The sequence below is a fragment of the Rousettus aegyptiacus genome, unplaced genomic scaffold, assembly GCF_014176215.1.
Source record: "Rousettus aegyptiacus isolate mRouAeg1 unplaced genomic scaffold, mRouAeg1.p scaffold_m13_p_4, whole genome shotgun sequence".
Taxonomy (NCBI): domain Eukaryota; kingdom Metazoa; phylum Chordata; class Mammalia; order Chiroptera; family Pteropodidae; genus Rousettus; species Rousettus aegyptiacus.
In genome coordinates this window covers 116,154,982-116,170,953 of record NW_023416307.1, presented here as the reverse complement: position 1 = coordinate 116,170,953, position 15,972 = coordinate 116,154,982, and the positions used below count along the sequence as shown (strand labels likewise).

General features: G+C 54.4%; 1 protein-coding gene across 8 annotated transcripts in view; it reads left to right on the top strand.

Moving 5' to 3' along the window:
• DNAH1 (dynein axonemal heavy chain 1) overlaps positions 1 to 15,972 on the top strand; it is a 71,726-nt gene that overhangs the window by 22,614 nt on the left and 33,140 nt on the right. For all 8 annotated transcript variants that reach the window (XM_036218750.1, XM_036218746.1, XM_036218748.1 and 5 more), the window contains 20 exons: positions 735 to 892; positions 1,957 to 2,168; positions 2,866 to 3,164; positions 4,541 to 4,691; positions 5,551 to 5,744; positions 5,840 to 6,065; positions 6,591 to 6,710; positions 7,204 to 7,286; positions 8,282 to 8,423; positions 8,907 to 9,062; positions 9,482 to 9,680; positions 9,759 to 10,012; positions 10,572 to 10,784; positions 12,268 to 12,432; positions 12,914 to 13,035; positions 13,193 to 13,298; positions 13,867 to 14,046; positions 14,721 to 14,861; positions 15,444 to 15,607; positions 15,854 to 15,967. In XM_036218750.1, coding sequence (XP_036074643.1) covers positions 735 to 892; positions 1,957 to 2,168; positions 2,866 to 3,164; positions 4,541 to 4,691; positions 5,551 to 5,744; positions 5,840 to 6,065; positions 6,591 to 6,710; positions 7,204 to 7,286; positions 8,282 to 8,423; positions 8,907 to 9,062; positions 9,482 to 9,680; positions 9,759 to 10,012; positions 10,572 to 10,784; positions 12,268 to 12,432; positions 12,914 to 13,035; positions 13,193 to 13,298; positions 13,867 to 14,046; positions 14,721 to 14,861; positions 15,444 to 15,607; positions 15,854 to 15,967 — 3,399 coding nt within the window. The remainder of the gene's footprint in view (positions 1 to 734; positions 893 to 1,956; positions 2,169 to 2,865; positions 3,165 to 4,540; positions 4,692 to 5,550; positions 5,745 to 5,839; positions 6,066 to 6,590; positions 6,711 to 7,203; positions 7,287 to 8,281; positions 8,424 to 8,906; positions 9,063 to 9,481; positions 9,681 to 9,758; positions 10,013 to 10,571; positions 10,785 to 12,267; positions 12,433 to 12,913; positions 13,036 to 13,192; positions 13,299 to 13,866; positions 14,047 to 14,720; positions 14,862 to 15,443; positions 15,608 to 15,853; positions 15,968 to 15,972) is intronic.

Genomic DNA, 15,972 nt, shown 5'->3' with positions numbered 1-15,972 from the left:
GTTGAGACAAGAGAAGCACTTTGGAAGCATAAGTGGGGCATGCTCTCATCTAGAGAGGACAAAATATGCCCAGGACAGAAACTCCTGGGGAGAAGTGGGGATTGTCAGGTAGAGTAGGAGGCTAGGTCGATCAGAGGGGAATGATGTATACAGAGGCTCTGAGGGAAGTGAGAGCTTGGTAACCCACCCCCCCAACACACACCCAGGAACTCAGAGTGGCTGCCTGTGGTTGGACTGGGTGGGAACAGGGAAAATGACCTGAGAGGAAGGGATGCAGAGCCAACTAGAAAGGCCTCTTGGGTCCCAGGAAGCAGTTTGGTTTTACCCTGGGGTCCAGGGGACCCAGGGATGGATTTTAAGCAAGAAAAGGAGTGATCAGATTTGAGTTTTGTGGGGAGTGTATTGGTATGGACAGGGGTGGGAGCGAGGGAACTAGGCGGGGGGGGGGGGAGGCCTACACTAGATGACACTGAGAAGCAAGAAGCGAAATGGGCAGAGTCAGGGACAGATGTGAGGGGTGAGAGTAGCATGAAGGAGGCAGTGGACACGGGTGATGGAGGTCAGTGGCCAGAGTCCACATGGGAGGTATACCCATGAATCTGGAGGGGAAGCCCCAAATTTATAGTCCCAGGCCCATGCCAGAGCAGAGCCTGGGCCCCAGGCAAACTGCAGTGTGGGAGTGACAGGGTATGCAGAGACCCCCTGACTCCCCTTTTTCTGGTCCCCATGGGCAGGGTTCTGGAGCACCTCAGCAATCTCTCCAAAGAAGTAAACCTGGACTACGAGCGCAGCATGAACAAGATCAACTTTGATCAAATTGTCTCCTCCAAGCCTGAAACGTTTTCCTATGTGACCCTGCCTGAGAAGGAGGAGGAGAAGGTGCCCGAGCAAGGTGAGGATGTTGGGCAAAGGTTTCCCTATGGCCACCCACCTGGCCAGATCCCAGAGCCCCTCCCAACCCTCCCTCTAGGATCATCTGTAGATCTGATACTCTGTGGGTGGGAACAGGGAAAATGACCTGAGAGGAAGGGATGCAGAGCCAACTAGAAGGGCCTCTTGGGTCCCAGGAAGAGGTTTGGTTTTACCCTGGACCTGTCCTGTTCCCAGGATTTATTCCCTTCCTTTCCCCAACTGCCTAGAGATCTGAGAATGGAAGTGAGGACGAGGATGGTAAATGAAGGCTCTTTTTAAAAATAGTAGTCTGAATAGTGCACAAGTAGCAAAGTAAAGGTGTATTAGGGAAGCAGTTGTTCAGAAGTGGATGAAAAGGGCTCTGATTATCTGATCTGGGTACATATGACCTTTCTTCCTTCAGTAGTAAGAGTAGGTTGGCATTGCTGCAGCCCTATTGGACAGTCGGCATACTGAGTCTCAGAACAGGGTACCGGACCCCTCAAGCCCTCTTTGCTTTGAGCTTCCAATCCCTGCTAATTTTGTTTTCTGGACCCCTCTTCCATGTGCGTGAAGTGCCCAGGAAGCTGGCTCGGGCATGGACAGTGGGCATTCCTAGGGCCCTGGTACCCACATCTTCCTTTCTTGGCACTCCATGGCAGGCCCTAGATGGTCCTCAGGGCTTGTGTGCAGAGTGGGTGGGAGCGGATGGAGAGAGGGTCTACAGCATTCACTTTTTTCAAAGGGGTTTGTGACTCAGAGGGGCCAGGAGGAAGTTCATTTACTCACCCCACAGCGGGCACCTCACTGGGGCCTTGGGGCCACTGAAGACTGTGTTTTTTGATGAAGGACTTGCAGGCCAGCTTCTCACAGTTCATCAGTGATGCTTGCTGCAGTGTGCTTGACTGCACACTGGGAAAAGAGGGGTTCTGGGGACATGTGACTCTTCCAGGGAGGAGGCAGGGGTTGTATCCCTTCATCAACACTCTCTAGATCTGTCCGGATCTCTGGTGTATCCCAGGCCAAAGGCCATTAAGACACTGGCCCTTGGCCTCTACCCTACAGGACTGGTAAGTGTCCCCGAGTACCCCTTCCAGGAGCAGAAGGAGGACTTCACCTTTGTGTCCCTGCTCACACGGCCGGAGGTCATCACAGCCCTCAGCAAGGTTCGGGCTGAATGCAACAAAGTGATTGCCATGGCCCTGTTCCACTCAAACCTGTCTAAGTACAGCCGCCTGGAAGAGTTCGAGCAGATCCAGTCACAGACCTTCTCCCAGGTGCGTGGGCATCCAGGACAGAGAGCAGCAGCATGCAGGCCAGAGCCTTGGAGCTGACAGGTGCAGACCAGGGGCTCCTGGGGAGGCCCAGGGTTCATCAGCCAGCAGTGAGGCTGTGAGCACCATCTTCCTTAAAACCAGGCCTCACCTCTTCCCAGACCTGAGGGATGTTGAGGTGGGCACGAAGGGGGATGGCTCACCTGGGAGAGAAAAGGAGAACCAGTCGCTTTCCATCCCAACCCTGGTGGCCTCTGAAGCAGAATCTTTGTCTTAGAAAAGAGAGCAGAACCCCCATGTGCCCCGTATCTACCTGACGATTAGGATGTGAGAGAAAAGGGGTGCAGCCTCATGGAAGACAACTATCAGATGGCCTAGGAGAAAAACTCCCTCTCTCTTCTTCTCTCTACTCCATTCTGTGTGTGTGTGTGTCTCTCTCTGTGTCATTCCAGGTTTCCTGTCTCCCTCCTTCTGCTTCCCTTCCCTCTCGCCTCCCCCCAGAGCAGCCCTGGTCCCCAGGGTCACAGGAGAGTGTTGGTTGGCAGGGTTGGCAGAAAGTTGGGGCTGCAGAGAGATCCCTCCATGGTCATCTAAGTCCTAAGGCCGCCTGAGCACCCCGGTGCCTAGAGTTCCTGAGCGTGATGGCTGTAGGCAGTAGGTCCCTGGGGTGGCCATATGATACCACCTGTGGCCACTCCAGGTGCAGATGTTCCTCAAGGACAGCTGGATCAGCACACTCAAGGTGGCCATGCGTAGCAGCCTGCGTGACATGAGCAAGGGTTGGTACAACCTCTATGAGACCAACTGGGAGGTGTACCTCATGTCGAAGCTACGCAAGCTGATGGAGATGATCAAGTACATGCTGCAGGACACACTGCGTTTCCTGGTGCAGGACTCACTGGCCAGCTTCTCACAGTTCATCAGCGACGCCTGCTGCAGTGTGATCGACTGCACTGATGACATGGTCTGGGGCGAAGACCTCATAAACAGCCCCTACAGGTGGGGCCTGGCTGGCAGAGGCAATTGTTGACACCAGAATTATTCCTTGCCAGGCCACAGTCACTAGGGTGGTACAAGGTCAGGTCCTGGATGGCAGGCAGAGCCTGCCTCCTGCCCTGGTTGCTGGGGAATGTCCCACCAGCCTTGGCTTGCATTTCTTCTGTGATCTTCATTCTCTCAGTCAGTCACTGAGTTACTAATTCAAGAAATTTTCTTTGAGCCGTGAACTAGGCAGGGTTTTAGGGGAAGAATGGCCCTTGCTCTCACAGGAGCACAGACAGCAAGAAAATAAATAGACACGGTCATTGCCAATCTTGTCAGGTGCTATGACAGACTAGGGGAAAAGGGCTTTGCCAGGGGCCAGGTAGGAAGTGACCTCTGAGCCAAGACTTGAGACTGAGAGGAAGCCAGCCACGAGGAGATGCGGGGCAGGTGGAAGGACCTGCACATGCAGAGGAATGAAGGGGAGAAAGAACTTGGAGCAGTCAAGGAAGGTAAAGCTAGCAGGTGTGGTTGGAGTAGGGAGGGTAAGCAGGGCTGATCAGGGTGACATGGGTGAGGTGCCAGGGACCAGGCCAGATTATGCAGAGCCTCCTGGGGCCATGGTTGGGGCTGGATTTATTCTAAATGTGGTCAACAGCCATCAGAGGGGAGTTAATGATTTGATTTATATTCTAAAATGATGCTTTGGATTTGTGGGAACAAGTGAGTCAGAAGGGAAGTTAGACCAAGGCTCTTGACATTGTCTAGACAAAGGGTAATGGGACTGGGACCTGGTGGGACAGATTTGGGACAGTGCATGGGCAGAAGTGCTGTGGGGCGTGGCTGCAGGAGGAAATGGAGGGGGTGGAAGAGAAGGGAGGAAACAGGCTGACTCTGGAGTCTACCCCTAGGTTGGAGCCCTGGAGATAGCTGGCAGGAGTCAGGGGACAGAGGATGTTTGAGAGGCCATTAGAAGTCCAGATGGGTGGATGGGTGGCACTCCAGAGTGCAGGACTGGGATCCAGGTTTGAGAGTTGTCTGTGGACATGTAGTGAGTATCTGAAGTGAAGGATGGTAGGTTCTCAGGGAGAGCAGGGAACTGCAAGTGCCCCGGGCCTGGCCGACTTGCCCCGATGACCTCAGGACCACGTGGCGGGTCTTCCCTCTCCCCAGTGCCCATGAACATCTGAAAAGTGGAACAGAGGAGCCTGTTTGGCTATTCTAGATCTTTCCCTCTGGTCACTTGGACTTTTCTGGGAGGAGAGAGGAAGCAAGTCTCATGCATAGAGAAGCTCAAGGGCCATCACTCTGGCAGTAAGGGCAGAGGGCTGGGCCTGCTGCACACAGGACTCCTCAGGTCCCTGCCCACAGTCAACCTAGCTGTTGCCCCACAGACCCCGGAAGAATCCTCTGTTCATTGTGGACCTGGTGCTGGACAGCTCAGGGGTGCACTACAGCACACCACTGGAGCAGTTCGAGTCGTCTCTGCTCAACCTCTTCGACAAGGGCATCCTGGCCACCCACGCAGTACCCCAGCTGGAAAAGGTACAGCCACAGTTTGAGGCCTGGGGCACCTGCTGCCCTGGCTGCTAGTGGCTACCCAAGCCTCAGCGTGCTGCCCCAAGTATTAGAGCAGTTCAACTTTATCATGAACCTCCCACCTGACTGCAGTGTGCTCAGCATTTTATCCTCTCCATGAACTGAATTGGGAAACATTAACATGCCCATTTTGTCATTTGGCTGGGAAGAGTTTAACCCCTAACAAAGGACATCTTGAGATCATTTCACAGAGCTGAGGGTGTGCAAAGTCCTGTGTGCATGCATGCGTGCGTGTATGCGTGTGTGTGTTGGCTTGGCCCAGGAGGCTGGGTCACATAGTTGCTAAGTATCAGAACTGCAATGCCAGGTGGGCTTGCTAACCCACTCCTGCCATAGTCATGTCTGACCCAGATCCAACCCTCTTGATCCCACCCAGATCCTGACCTCTCTTTTTAGCTAAGGCATAGACACAGACCGACCATCACACTCTAGTCAAAAGTTCCCCTTTATCAACAGAGTTGCACACAGCTCAAGCCCCTCGTCCAACAGCCTCTGTAACTGCAGTCCTCTCGTCATCTTTGCTGGTCAATCAGTGCCATCAGTGACATGGTTGTCCCAATTGTTCCTTTCCTTGGCAATGGGCTAAGTCAGGCACAGGCAGAAGAAGATGCTGCCCCTTGGTGGATCATGTGGGGCTTCTGCCTTTGCATTAGTCCACAGCCCCAGTTCTTGCCCCTACCCCCACCATGGTCTCAGTGCTTGGCCACACGGCTGTCCACTCAGTTTTTTGATCACATCTCCAACCCCTCTGCACACCTGCCGCAAGGCTCATCCAGCTCTGTGCCCCCAACCCTTTGTTCCATAGCTGGTGATGGAGGACATCTTTATCAGCGGCGACCCCCTGCTGGAGTCGGTGGGGCTTCATGAGCCACTGGTGGAAGAGCTGCGGGCCACCATAGCCAACACTGTGCGCAAAGCCATGGTCCCACTTCAGGCCTATGCCAAGGAGTACAAAAAGTTCCTGGAGCTGAACAACACTGACATCGCCACGTTCCTCAAGTGTGTGTGTGATTCTGAGTGTGTCTGTGTGTCTGTGTGATCCCTACCCACACTCTCACTACCCTCTGCCTTTCATGTGTACCTGCCATCCACAGGGCCTACCAGACACATTGCCCATCAGCCGAGGAGGTGCGGGAGGTGGTACTTACCCACCTACAGGAGAAAGAGATCCTGGACAACTCACTGCCCAGCAGCATCATCATTGGGCCCTTCTACATTAATGTCGACAATGTCAAGCAGAGCCTATCTAAGAAGCGCAAGGCCCTGGCCACTTCTATGCTGGACATCCTGGGCAAGAACCTGCACAAGGAGGTGGATGACGTAAGTGCCCACCTGCCTGGCCTCAGTGACCACAGCAACACATGTACCCTCACATACATGGTGAACTCCCACAAGCAAGATGTCCCCAGACAGGGTCAGAGGTGTCTGCAGAAAGGATCTAGAAGTCACCCTGCCTTGAACCTGCCTGTCTGCAGGAAACTATCCCATATGAGGGATCCCAAGATTGAAGGGAGTTGTCACCTCCTTTTCTAGGAACCCCTAACAAAAGACATCTTGAGATCATTTCACAGAGCTGAGGGTGTGCAAAGTCCTGTGTGCGTGCATGCGTGCGTGCATGCGTGTGTGTATTGGCTTGGCACAGGAGGCTGGGGAGGGTGAAGTACATTAGGTGATGCCCTTACCCCACTGCAAGGCCTCAGATCCCCAGTGAGCCGGCTGCAGGATGTAATGAGGTGGGGGCAGTTACCTATATGGAGACACTGGGGACCAAGGAGGAGGAGCAGGCCCCAAGGAAGGCAAGGGAGAGGCACTCAGCCTCCCGCAGAGCCTTCCTCCTACAACCAGATCTGTGAAGATTTCCGCAGCATCAGCCGCAAAATCTATGAGAAGCCGAACAGCATTGAGGAGCTGGCTGACATTCGTGAGTGGATGAAGGGCATCCCCGAGAAGCTGGTGGGGCTGGAGGTGAGGCATGCGTATAAGGGCTGTGTGTGGGGGGAGGTATCCAGGAGCCTGGTGGGGTGGAGGTCAGGTGGGCACACGGGGGACTGGGAGTCACGGGGCCATTGTTCAGGGTCAGGGGGCTGGAGACAGGCAGGGGCTGGGAGATCAGGAGCCAGGAGGCTGGAGGTGCGGTAGATAAACAGAGAACAGGTAGAGCTCAGGGCAGGGGGCTATAAGGCTAGCTCCATGTTGGAGGTCCAGAGCTATGCTGTCTGGGAGGTCAGGAGGGTGGAAGATATAGGTCAAGAGCTAGAGTTTGGAAGTGTAGTAGTCATGGTCTGTGGAGCTCCGAGCCCAATGCTGGCCTTAAACCCCATGTCTCCTCCCCTATCCCAGACCTACCCTCTCTGAAAGAGAGCCTCTCTCTAGCACCCAACCACCTTGGTTCCAGTCATATAACCCCTACCTCCACCCTCCACGCACACGTGTCCTTCATCACCACCTGTCCCTGCAGGAACGGATCGCAAAGGTCATGGATGACTACGAGGTCATGGATGAATTCCTTTACAACCTCAGCACAGATGACTTCAATGACAAGTGAGTAGGTCCCACCACCATGCAGGGGATGGACAGCAGAAGATGAGTGGGGAGGTGCTGAGCCACAGTGGCTCTCAAATATTCTGATGGCCACAGGCTATGTAGCCACACCAGAAATGTCCTGCCAAGATGTCAGAGGCCATGGCTCCACATGGGCCAGGACCAGGGCTAGGTGGCCAGCGGAGCAGAAGGAAATAATTTGAGGATTTTGGCCTAGGGACCCTACTGCCTACACCCACCTTGTCTCCATTCTCTATCCCATCATCAGCCTGACACAGGACAGTCCCAGGGGAGGAGCACATGTCCCTACCTAGCTCAAGAGCCTTGTATAAATGGACTTAGGTTGGGACCAAGGCCCCAGAGACTCCTTGCCCACAAGCTAGAGCTGCCTCCAGGACATTAGAGTTCAGGAGAGGTTGGCACTGTCTCCTGGGAGCCCTGCCCGGCAGCCCCAAGGCACCAGCTTTACAGGGCATCCCACTGCTCAGGGTGGGCCTCCCCAGGGATCAGCATCTCTAGGCCAGCTGCCGACAGAATCCCTGAATCCCACAGGGCCCCATGGCAGCCAGGCGATGGGAGTTGATCTGATATGTGATATGAAGGAAGCTGGCCTGTGGGCCCTGGTTGGTCACCAGGAAAATGTAGACTAGAGGCTGTCAATTTGCCTCAGAATCACTCCTCTCATTCCTAACACCATTTTCTCCCTTGCCCTTTCACTGCACTGGGCACATTAGATCTGTATCTCCCTGGCTACTGACCATAGCATCCAGACCACAGTCCTAGGGCAGGGCCTGCCTCCCTTGCCAGGCAGGCCCACACCATAAGAAGTAGTTGTCTCCCAGCTCACTTCATTTTCCCAGTTGTCTAACCCTGGCTATATCTAGCTGCCACCTGGTTCCTTCATTCTCCCCTTCACCCTGGGTCCCCCTGTCTGGTCTGCCCACCTATGATTTTCAATGTGACATTCCCCCCAATCCCCACCCCTGTCTCACCAGATGGGCTGCCTACAACTGGCCTTCTAAGATCCTTGGACAGATAGAGATGGTGCGGCAGCAGCATCTCGAAGATGAGGAGAAATTCCGCAAAATCCAGTTCATGGATCAGAACAACTTCCAGGAGAAGCTGGAAGGGTTACAGGTAAGGCTTGGCTGAGGCTCTGCTGGGACTGTCTCCCACCTCACACACACACAGAGTTCTCCAGGACTAGGCCTCACTTCTTGCATTCAGGAGTTGCTATGTCAATGTGTGATGGACAAATTCATAGATGAATGAACAAATGACTAAAAGAATGCACTGAAAGGCCAGAGGGGTGCTTGGGCAGCAAACTTCAGAAGAATTCAGAGTAGAAAAGAACTCCAACTCTCCTATTGTATCCTCCATGCCCAGTGGGCAATGGGCACAGTGTTCAGGGAACTGGGTCTCCCTCTGACCTTGTTGTTACCACGGGGTAGTCAGCTGCCTGTGATGGACCAGGAACTTGCTCACTCCCAGAGAAGAAAGTGCCCTCAGAACTGGGAAATGCTAATACCCGGGGACTTCGAGCTCCCTGGGTGTGTAGGGGGTCACATGGACACAGGTAAGGCCACAGAAGCCTCTAACTTCTTGCTCTTCGGCCCATAGCTGGTGGTAGCTGGCTTTTCTACCCACGTGGAGATCTCCCGAGCACATGAGATTGCCAATGAGGTACGGCGGGTCAAGAAGCAGCTGAAGGACTGCCAGCAGCTGGCCATACTCTACAACAACCGTGAACGTATCTTCAACTTGCCCATCACCAATGTAGGCCTCCTGTGGGCACACCATCCCCTAACTTCCCGGGTTTGAGGAAGAGCCCATGGTATTTGTGGCCACGTGGCATTTGTGGTAGAACCCGGCTTCCAGGTGGCAGGGCTCTGGCATTTGGGAGGCACTACTGAGCAGGCTACAGAGAGGAGATAACCCACCCCTGGCCCTTAAGGCAAGGAGGCTGGCTGGAGCCAGGCAGGAGGCCTGAGGGTCAGTGCAGGCTTTGCTCAGCCATTCAGAGCTCAGAGTCTGTGGGAGACAGGAGGAAGGGAGGCCAGGCCCAAGTCCTCTGGGACAGGATCAGGGACAGCAACCAGGAACAAGGAAAGGGAAAAGACCTAGCCCCAGAAGGAATAGTGTAGAGAGAGACTTGGGAGCATCCTGAGGCAGATCCAGCTTGTCTGCCCCTGCAGTATGAGAAGCTCTCCAGGATGGTGAAGGAGTTCCAGCCTTACTTGGACCTCTGGACCACAGCATCTGACTGGCTGCGCTGGTCCGAGAGCTGGATGAATGACCCCCTGTCAGCCATCGATGCTGAGCAGCTGGAGAAGAATGTCATTGAGTCCTTTAAGACTATGCACAAGTGTGTAAAGCAGTTCAAGGACATCCCAGGTAGGTGGCCAAACCAGTCTATCCCCTGCTTCCCTACTTGTGCTGGCTGCCTCTCACACCCACCTGCCCTGCCCGCAGCCTGCCAGGAAGTAGCCTTGGACATCCGGGCCCGCATTGAGGAGTTCAAGCCATACATCCCGCTGATCCAGGGGCTGCGCAACCCTGGCATGCGGAACCGGCACTGGGAGCAGCTGTCCAATGAGATCAACATTAATATCAAACCCAAAGCCAACCTGACCTTTGCCCGGTGCCTCGAGATGAACCTACAGGACCACATTGAGAGTATCAGCAAGGTGGCCGAGGTGGCTGGCAAGGAGTATGCCATTGAACAGGTGGGCAGCCACCAACAGGCCCACCCTGCCCCACCCACACCCTGCCAACTGCTTGGAAGTAGGACAGTACTGGGCCCCATCCCTGGGGTCATTCACCAGGTCCAGGGGTTGGGTGCATTCTGTTAAGTGAACTAATAATGTACGTGAAGTGCTTGGCTCAGTGTCCACCATCCCTGTTATTACTCAGTTACTCCTCTGGAGTTACTTCTTCCAGGAAGGAGCAGATAGTATTCCTTTCTTTTAACAGGTGAACAAATTAAGGTTCAGAGAGGTTCAGCAACTGGCCGGGGCGGCATAGCCACTAAGAGCTATAACTGAGACCAGAGCTCCTAACCAGCACCTTAGCTGCCTCCCAACACATATGTACATGCATATTGCACACATGTGTAGAGCTAGTCAGCCTCGAATTCAGATGAGGGCCCATGGGGGATTTGTTGACCAGACAAACAGAGAGTATTTGTCAGAAGGACAGCATCTGTTCATCCCTGCCCTGTGCTGGTCAGGCAGCATGCAGGCCAGCCCCTTCCCAGGGCCCAGCTTGTCTTATCCCCAACCCCAGGCACTGGACAAGATGGAGAAGGAGTGGTCAGCCATCCTGTTCAACGTGCTGCCCTACAAGGAGACAGAGACCTACATCCTCAAGAGCCCAGATGAGGCTTCACAGCTGCTCGATGACCACATCGTCATGACCCAGAGCATGTCCTTCTCACCCTACAAGAAGCCATTTGAGCAACGCATTTACTCCTGGGAGAACAAATTGAAGCTGACCCAGGTGGACCCTCCATGGGAGTCCCTTACTCCTCCCCACCCTTGTAGCCCTGTATCTCATAGGTGGCTATGATGTCTGAGGTGGCTCAAAGCAATCCACTGCCTTGCCCAGGTTTGCACAGCTCCTGACTCTGATAGGTCTCTCATTCAGAGAAGAATGGGGCTCTTCCAGGAGACAGTTCAGGACATGGGGGTGGACCAGTGTTTAGTCAGGAGCTCTGGCCGAGGAGAGGAATGAAAGCTGCCACCAGACCTCCAAAGGACTGCCTGGGCTTGGGACAGCTAGTACCTCAAGTCTTGCAACTTTCTGAGCTTGACACCACAAGGTCCTGAGGTTCCTTGATGCTCTTTCTCACTCTGCCCTGAGTCTCATTCCCATCTCATTTGGAGCTTACTTGGAGTGAGGGTCCCAGGGCACTGGGGACTGCCCCTCTTCAGGGCTTTCAAGGCCAGAGGAAGGGGATGTCTGCAGAGCCTTAAGGCCTACCAGTGTGATTCCGACAGCCCCTTCCCTGGGACCTTCCTGGGAGATGTTCAGAAACCTCCAGTGAAGGCCAGAAGCCAAGTGAGGAGGGATTGTCTCTGTGCTCCCTGGATGACCCAGATATGTCTGAGCTGGCCAGCATTGTCCCTAGGTCTCCCTCCTTTGCTCACACCGTCCTCTCCACCTGGAGTTCCATCCCCACCTTCCATTTCCAAGACTCACCATCAAGCATCCCTCACTGATTCCCTCACACAGCCTGCCAGGTGTTAACCATGGTTGGTGCCTCTTGCAGAGCCTCTCACTCATGCCAGGCCCCTGGTAATTCAGAGGAGGAACTGGCTGTTTAGTGGACTGTATGCTCTTCGTGAGCAGGGACCACATCTTGTTCCCCTCTGTTTCTTCTGGTGCCCTCATGGGCCTGGTCCACGCCTGGCACAGAGCTGGCACACATAGGAAGAGAATGAATGAATGAGTTTGCATTGAGGGGAAAAGACAAGAGATAAATTTTGAAAAGTGAATTTGGAGACAGAATTTGGAGACTGTTTCGAAGATGTCTCTCTTGGACCGATGTTTCAGAGAGTCTTTTAGAGATCTCAGTCTCAAGTCCCGATATACCTCAGAGAATCCTGGGGTCATAGGCCTGAAAGTCCTGCCAGGCAAAGAGGCTGGTTTGGTCTTCCGTGCACTGGAGTTCTTTCTTCTGTTACTTCAGGGTTTGCTGGTGTGAGTGCCATTTCTTCATAGGGAACAGTGGCTCTCCTGGCTCTACTGGAGGCTCAGAGGTCCCATGGGGAACTTGAGATTTCTCTAAAGAACAGACATCCATGCAGCCTCTTTGTTCCCTAAAGTACTGTGGCTGACAGTGTATCTAGAAATTTCCCCCACAGACACTGGCATTGGTACCCAGTGCTCTGCCCAGCACTCTGGTGGGGTGAAATGTCCAGGTTTTGGGAGACAGGACCCAACTTGGACTCTGGGCCCTAATAGTTCATGCCTTGCCCAGGAGGTGCTAGAGGAGTGGCTGAACTGTCAGAGGGCCTGGCTCTACCTGGAGCCCATTTTCAGCTCTGAGGACATCAACCGGCAATTGCCTGTGGAGAGCAAGCGCTACCAGACAATGGAACGGATCTGGAGGAAGATTATGAAGAATGCCTACGAGAATCGGGAGGCAAGCTCACATAGGGATGGATTGGGGCAACTGGGACCACTAAGGGTCCTGGTCACCTTTTTGGGAGATACCTGGTCTCATTTCTCCCTGAACAAGAAAGATTGGAGGACAAGTCCAAGGCTTTGGTCTTGGTCTGCGACTCCTGAGTGGGCTCCCCAGTCATGCTTCTCTGAAACACAACCAGTTGATGATTCTCCTCTTAGAAATATGCAGTCCACATTAGCACTTTAAAGGCCCTGATAAATCCTGCAGCAAATCAAACCACTTAGCTCTGTTTAACCCTAATTTTTTTGATTGTAGATTTTTTTCTGTAGGATTGACGGGTAAGGGTTGCAACCCCTGGCTCAGGGCCATTTTCTTGCGCCTGTTCTTTCCCAGGCCCCACTGCGGGTCTCTGGCCAGTGTGGGTGCTCTCTGAGCCTTGCTGCCTCACAGCTGGACCATGCTCACTTCCAGTTTCTCTCTGGCTTGGGACATGCAGGTGATCAATGTGTGCTCTGACCACAGGCTGCTAGACAGCCTGCGGGACTGCAACAAGCTGCTGGACATGGTGCAGAAGGGTCTCAGCGAGTACTTGGAGACGAAACGGAGTGCCTTCCCCAGGTGAGCAGCACCAGCCCATGCCCACTCTTGTCAGTGCCTCCCCACAAAGCCGGAGCATCAAGCACCCCGCCCAGGCTGAAGCACAGGGGTATCAGCAATCCTGGGGCAGCTGGGACCTCAGAGCCACGCAACCCATTCCCTTACTCCTGTTCTCCAGATTCTACTTCCTGTCAGATGATGAACTGCTTGAGATCCTGTCCCAGACGAAGGACCCCACTGCCGTGCAGCCCCACCTGCGCAAGTGTTTCGAGAACATCGCCCGGGTAGGTGATTGGGTCTGGGGCTCAGGGCCTGGGGCTCAGGGCCAGGAGCACAGGGACTCCTTTCCAAGGAGAACAGCTCTTCTCTTGCCCAAAGTCCTTTTAGCAGGAAACGAGGTGGCGAATGAGATTCCTGGCCCTTGGAGATACACCTAGGGCCTATGGGAGGAAGGTCAGCTGCAGAACCCCCAGCTCAGAGCTGGGGGGCCCTTGGCTCCCAACTCATCCAGGGGACTAATGTTCTCCCAATATACTGAGGTGCTGGCTGGGTAGAGAAACCCATGAGGCCAAAGGCTTCTGACTCTCCTCATCCTCATCTTTGCCTGCAAGGGAGGCTGCACAGGCCCGAGCAGGCTGGGGTACTCACAGGCAGGGTTTGCCTCTTTCCCTGACAGTGTCAGGGAAGGCTTAGCTCAGAGAGATGCTCAGGTGAGGCACCCTGAGGTGAAGCTCTCTTCTGGAGGTGAAAGACACAGGCGAGTCAGCTCTGGGGCTGTGGTAGGTAGGGCCTCTGGGCTTCCCCGCCCCCCTGCCCCTGGGTAACCCCCTCTCTCACCTGCTTCTCCCATAGCTGCTGTTCCAGGAGGACCTCGAGATCACACACATGTACTCGGCAGAGGGTGAGGAGGTGCAGTTGTCCTTCTCTATCTACCCATCCAGCAATGTGGAGGACTGGCTGCGGGAGGTAGAACGCAGCATGAAGACCAGCATGCGGGACATCATTGAGAGGGCCATCAAGGCCTATCCCCTGGTAAGCCATGCCTCTTACCCCAGCACAGCCTCCAAGCCTGGTGATCCTTCTGTTTACTCCTTTGTCAGTGTTCTCTGCTCCATCGCAGTAGCTGGGCTGCCCGCCTGCTTCATATCAGGTAACAGACTTGACTGTTGCTCTTCTGTCAGCCAAGGGCTTCTGGGGGCTGGGGTCCTTGCAGCCTGCTCAGGAAGGAATCTGAAAACACAGTCCAGAAACTGAGACTTGTTCCTAATAACCCTCAGTCACCATTGTTATGTTTCAAGCATTCACTGTGTGCCAGGCCTTGGCTGGGACTTCATCCATATGACCTCTCCCAGCCCCACAGCCAGCTGCTGAGCTGGAGTTAAGCCTTATCCTACACAGTCAGTTTGGAGATCTTTTCTGCCCAAAGGCATGTGATTTGCAGGTGGCAGAGCCAGGGTTTGAACCCAGGGCTGTGGGTCCCCCAAGTCTTGCACTCCTACCCCTCTACTTCAAGGTCTCCTCTGCTGAGGAAGTGGTGATTTGCCCACCCCTGAGAAGCCCAAATGGCTTTTCTACTTTTGAAGTGGGATTAACAATTTGAGCCCAGAGTTTAAAAGGCTGAATCACAGATGACATTTAAAGAAAAAAGAGTGTAGGGCCAGGACTGGCAGCTGCCTAGGTCAGCTCTCACCGTGTTATCTTCCCAGATGCCCAGGACTGAGTGGGTTCTGAACTGGCCTGGCCAGGTGACCATTGCTGGGTGCCAGACCTACTGGACCATGGAAGTGGCAAAGGCCTTGGAGGCTAGCAACCTCAGTAGCCAGCTGTTCCCCCAGCTTGCCCAACAGGTGAGAGTCAGGGGGGTCATCATTTGCTCCCAAACACACCCCACACCCAAGAGAGCCCAGTACTTCCAGGAGCCTTTTCCTGTAATGAGCCTGCAAGAAGCCTGGGGTTGGATCCAAAGAACAGATGGTCAGATAGCCCAGAGATGAGTGTCTCATGACCAGCCCCCAGTGGGAGGGACTGGGGGGTCTAAGGAGAGCTCTGAGGCCAGGCAAGTGCCCTTCTCCCAGTGGTTACTGAGGGAGCCATATCCTGCAGCATCCCATAGGCTCTCTTTGCTCTGTGCAACAGTTTCTGACCACACTCCTTCCCTGAGCTCCTCACCAGGGTCTACCGCGTGGCTATTGACGGCTCAGGTGACACTCTAAAGGGAGGTAGATGCCATGCACATACCTCCATTTTTATTTATTTCCCTGCCAGACTTTTCATGTGACCAGTGCCCCCCGCCCCCGTGCTCCTCCTATCCCAGACCATCAGAAGCCTGCAGAATAGAGGTGTTGTTCCTGGCAGAAGCCCACCCTCTGTGCAAAGGAGAGCCTACCCCCAGTGTGATTGCACCTAACAGTGTCCCCCCACTCATGCAGCTCAGTGACCTGGTGGCCCTAGTGCGGGGGAAGCTGACCCGCATGCAGCGGGCCGTGCTGTCAGCACTAATTGTCATTGAGGTCCATGCCAAGGATGTGGTGGCCAAGCTGATCCAGGAAAATGTGGTCAGTGTGAATGACTTCGAGTGGATCTCACAGCTGAGGTGAGGAAGCAGGGGTCCCCGGCCCAGCCAGCCCCACGGCCAGAGCAGTTGCATGCAGGGGCAGGGGAGGATGGAGAGTCAGTCAATAATAAGCTTATCCCGTCTGGCCCTTGAGGCCCTGGGACAAACTAGGCAGGGGTGCCCGATGCCCTTGTTCCCCAAAAGAACCACTTCTCTTTGACCATGTACCCTGCCTGGTGGCCTGTGATCCCCATGGCCTGAGAACTCATCTCCCTGCAATGCCAGGTACTACTGGACAAATAACAACCTGTACATCCGAGCCATGAATGCCGAGTTCCTCTATGGCTACGAGTACCTAGGCAATAGCGGAAGGCTGGTGATCACTCCCCTCACCGACAGGTGAG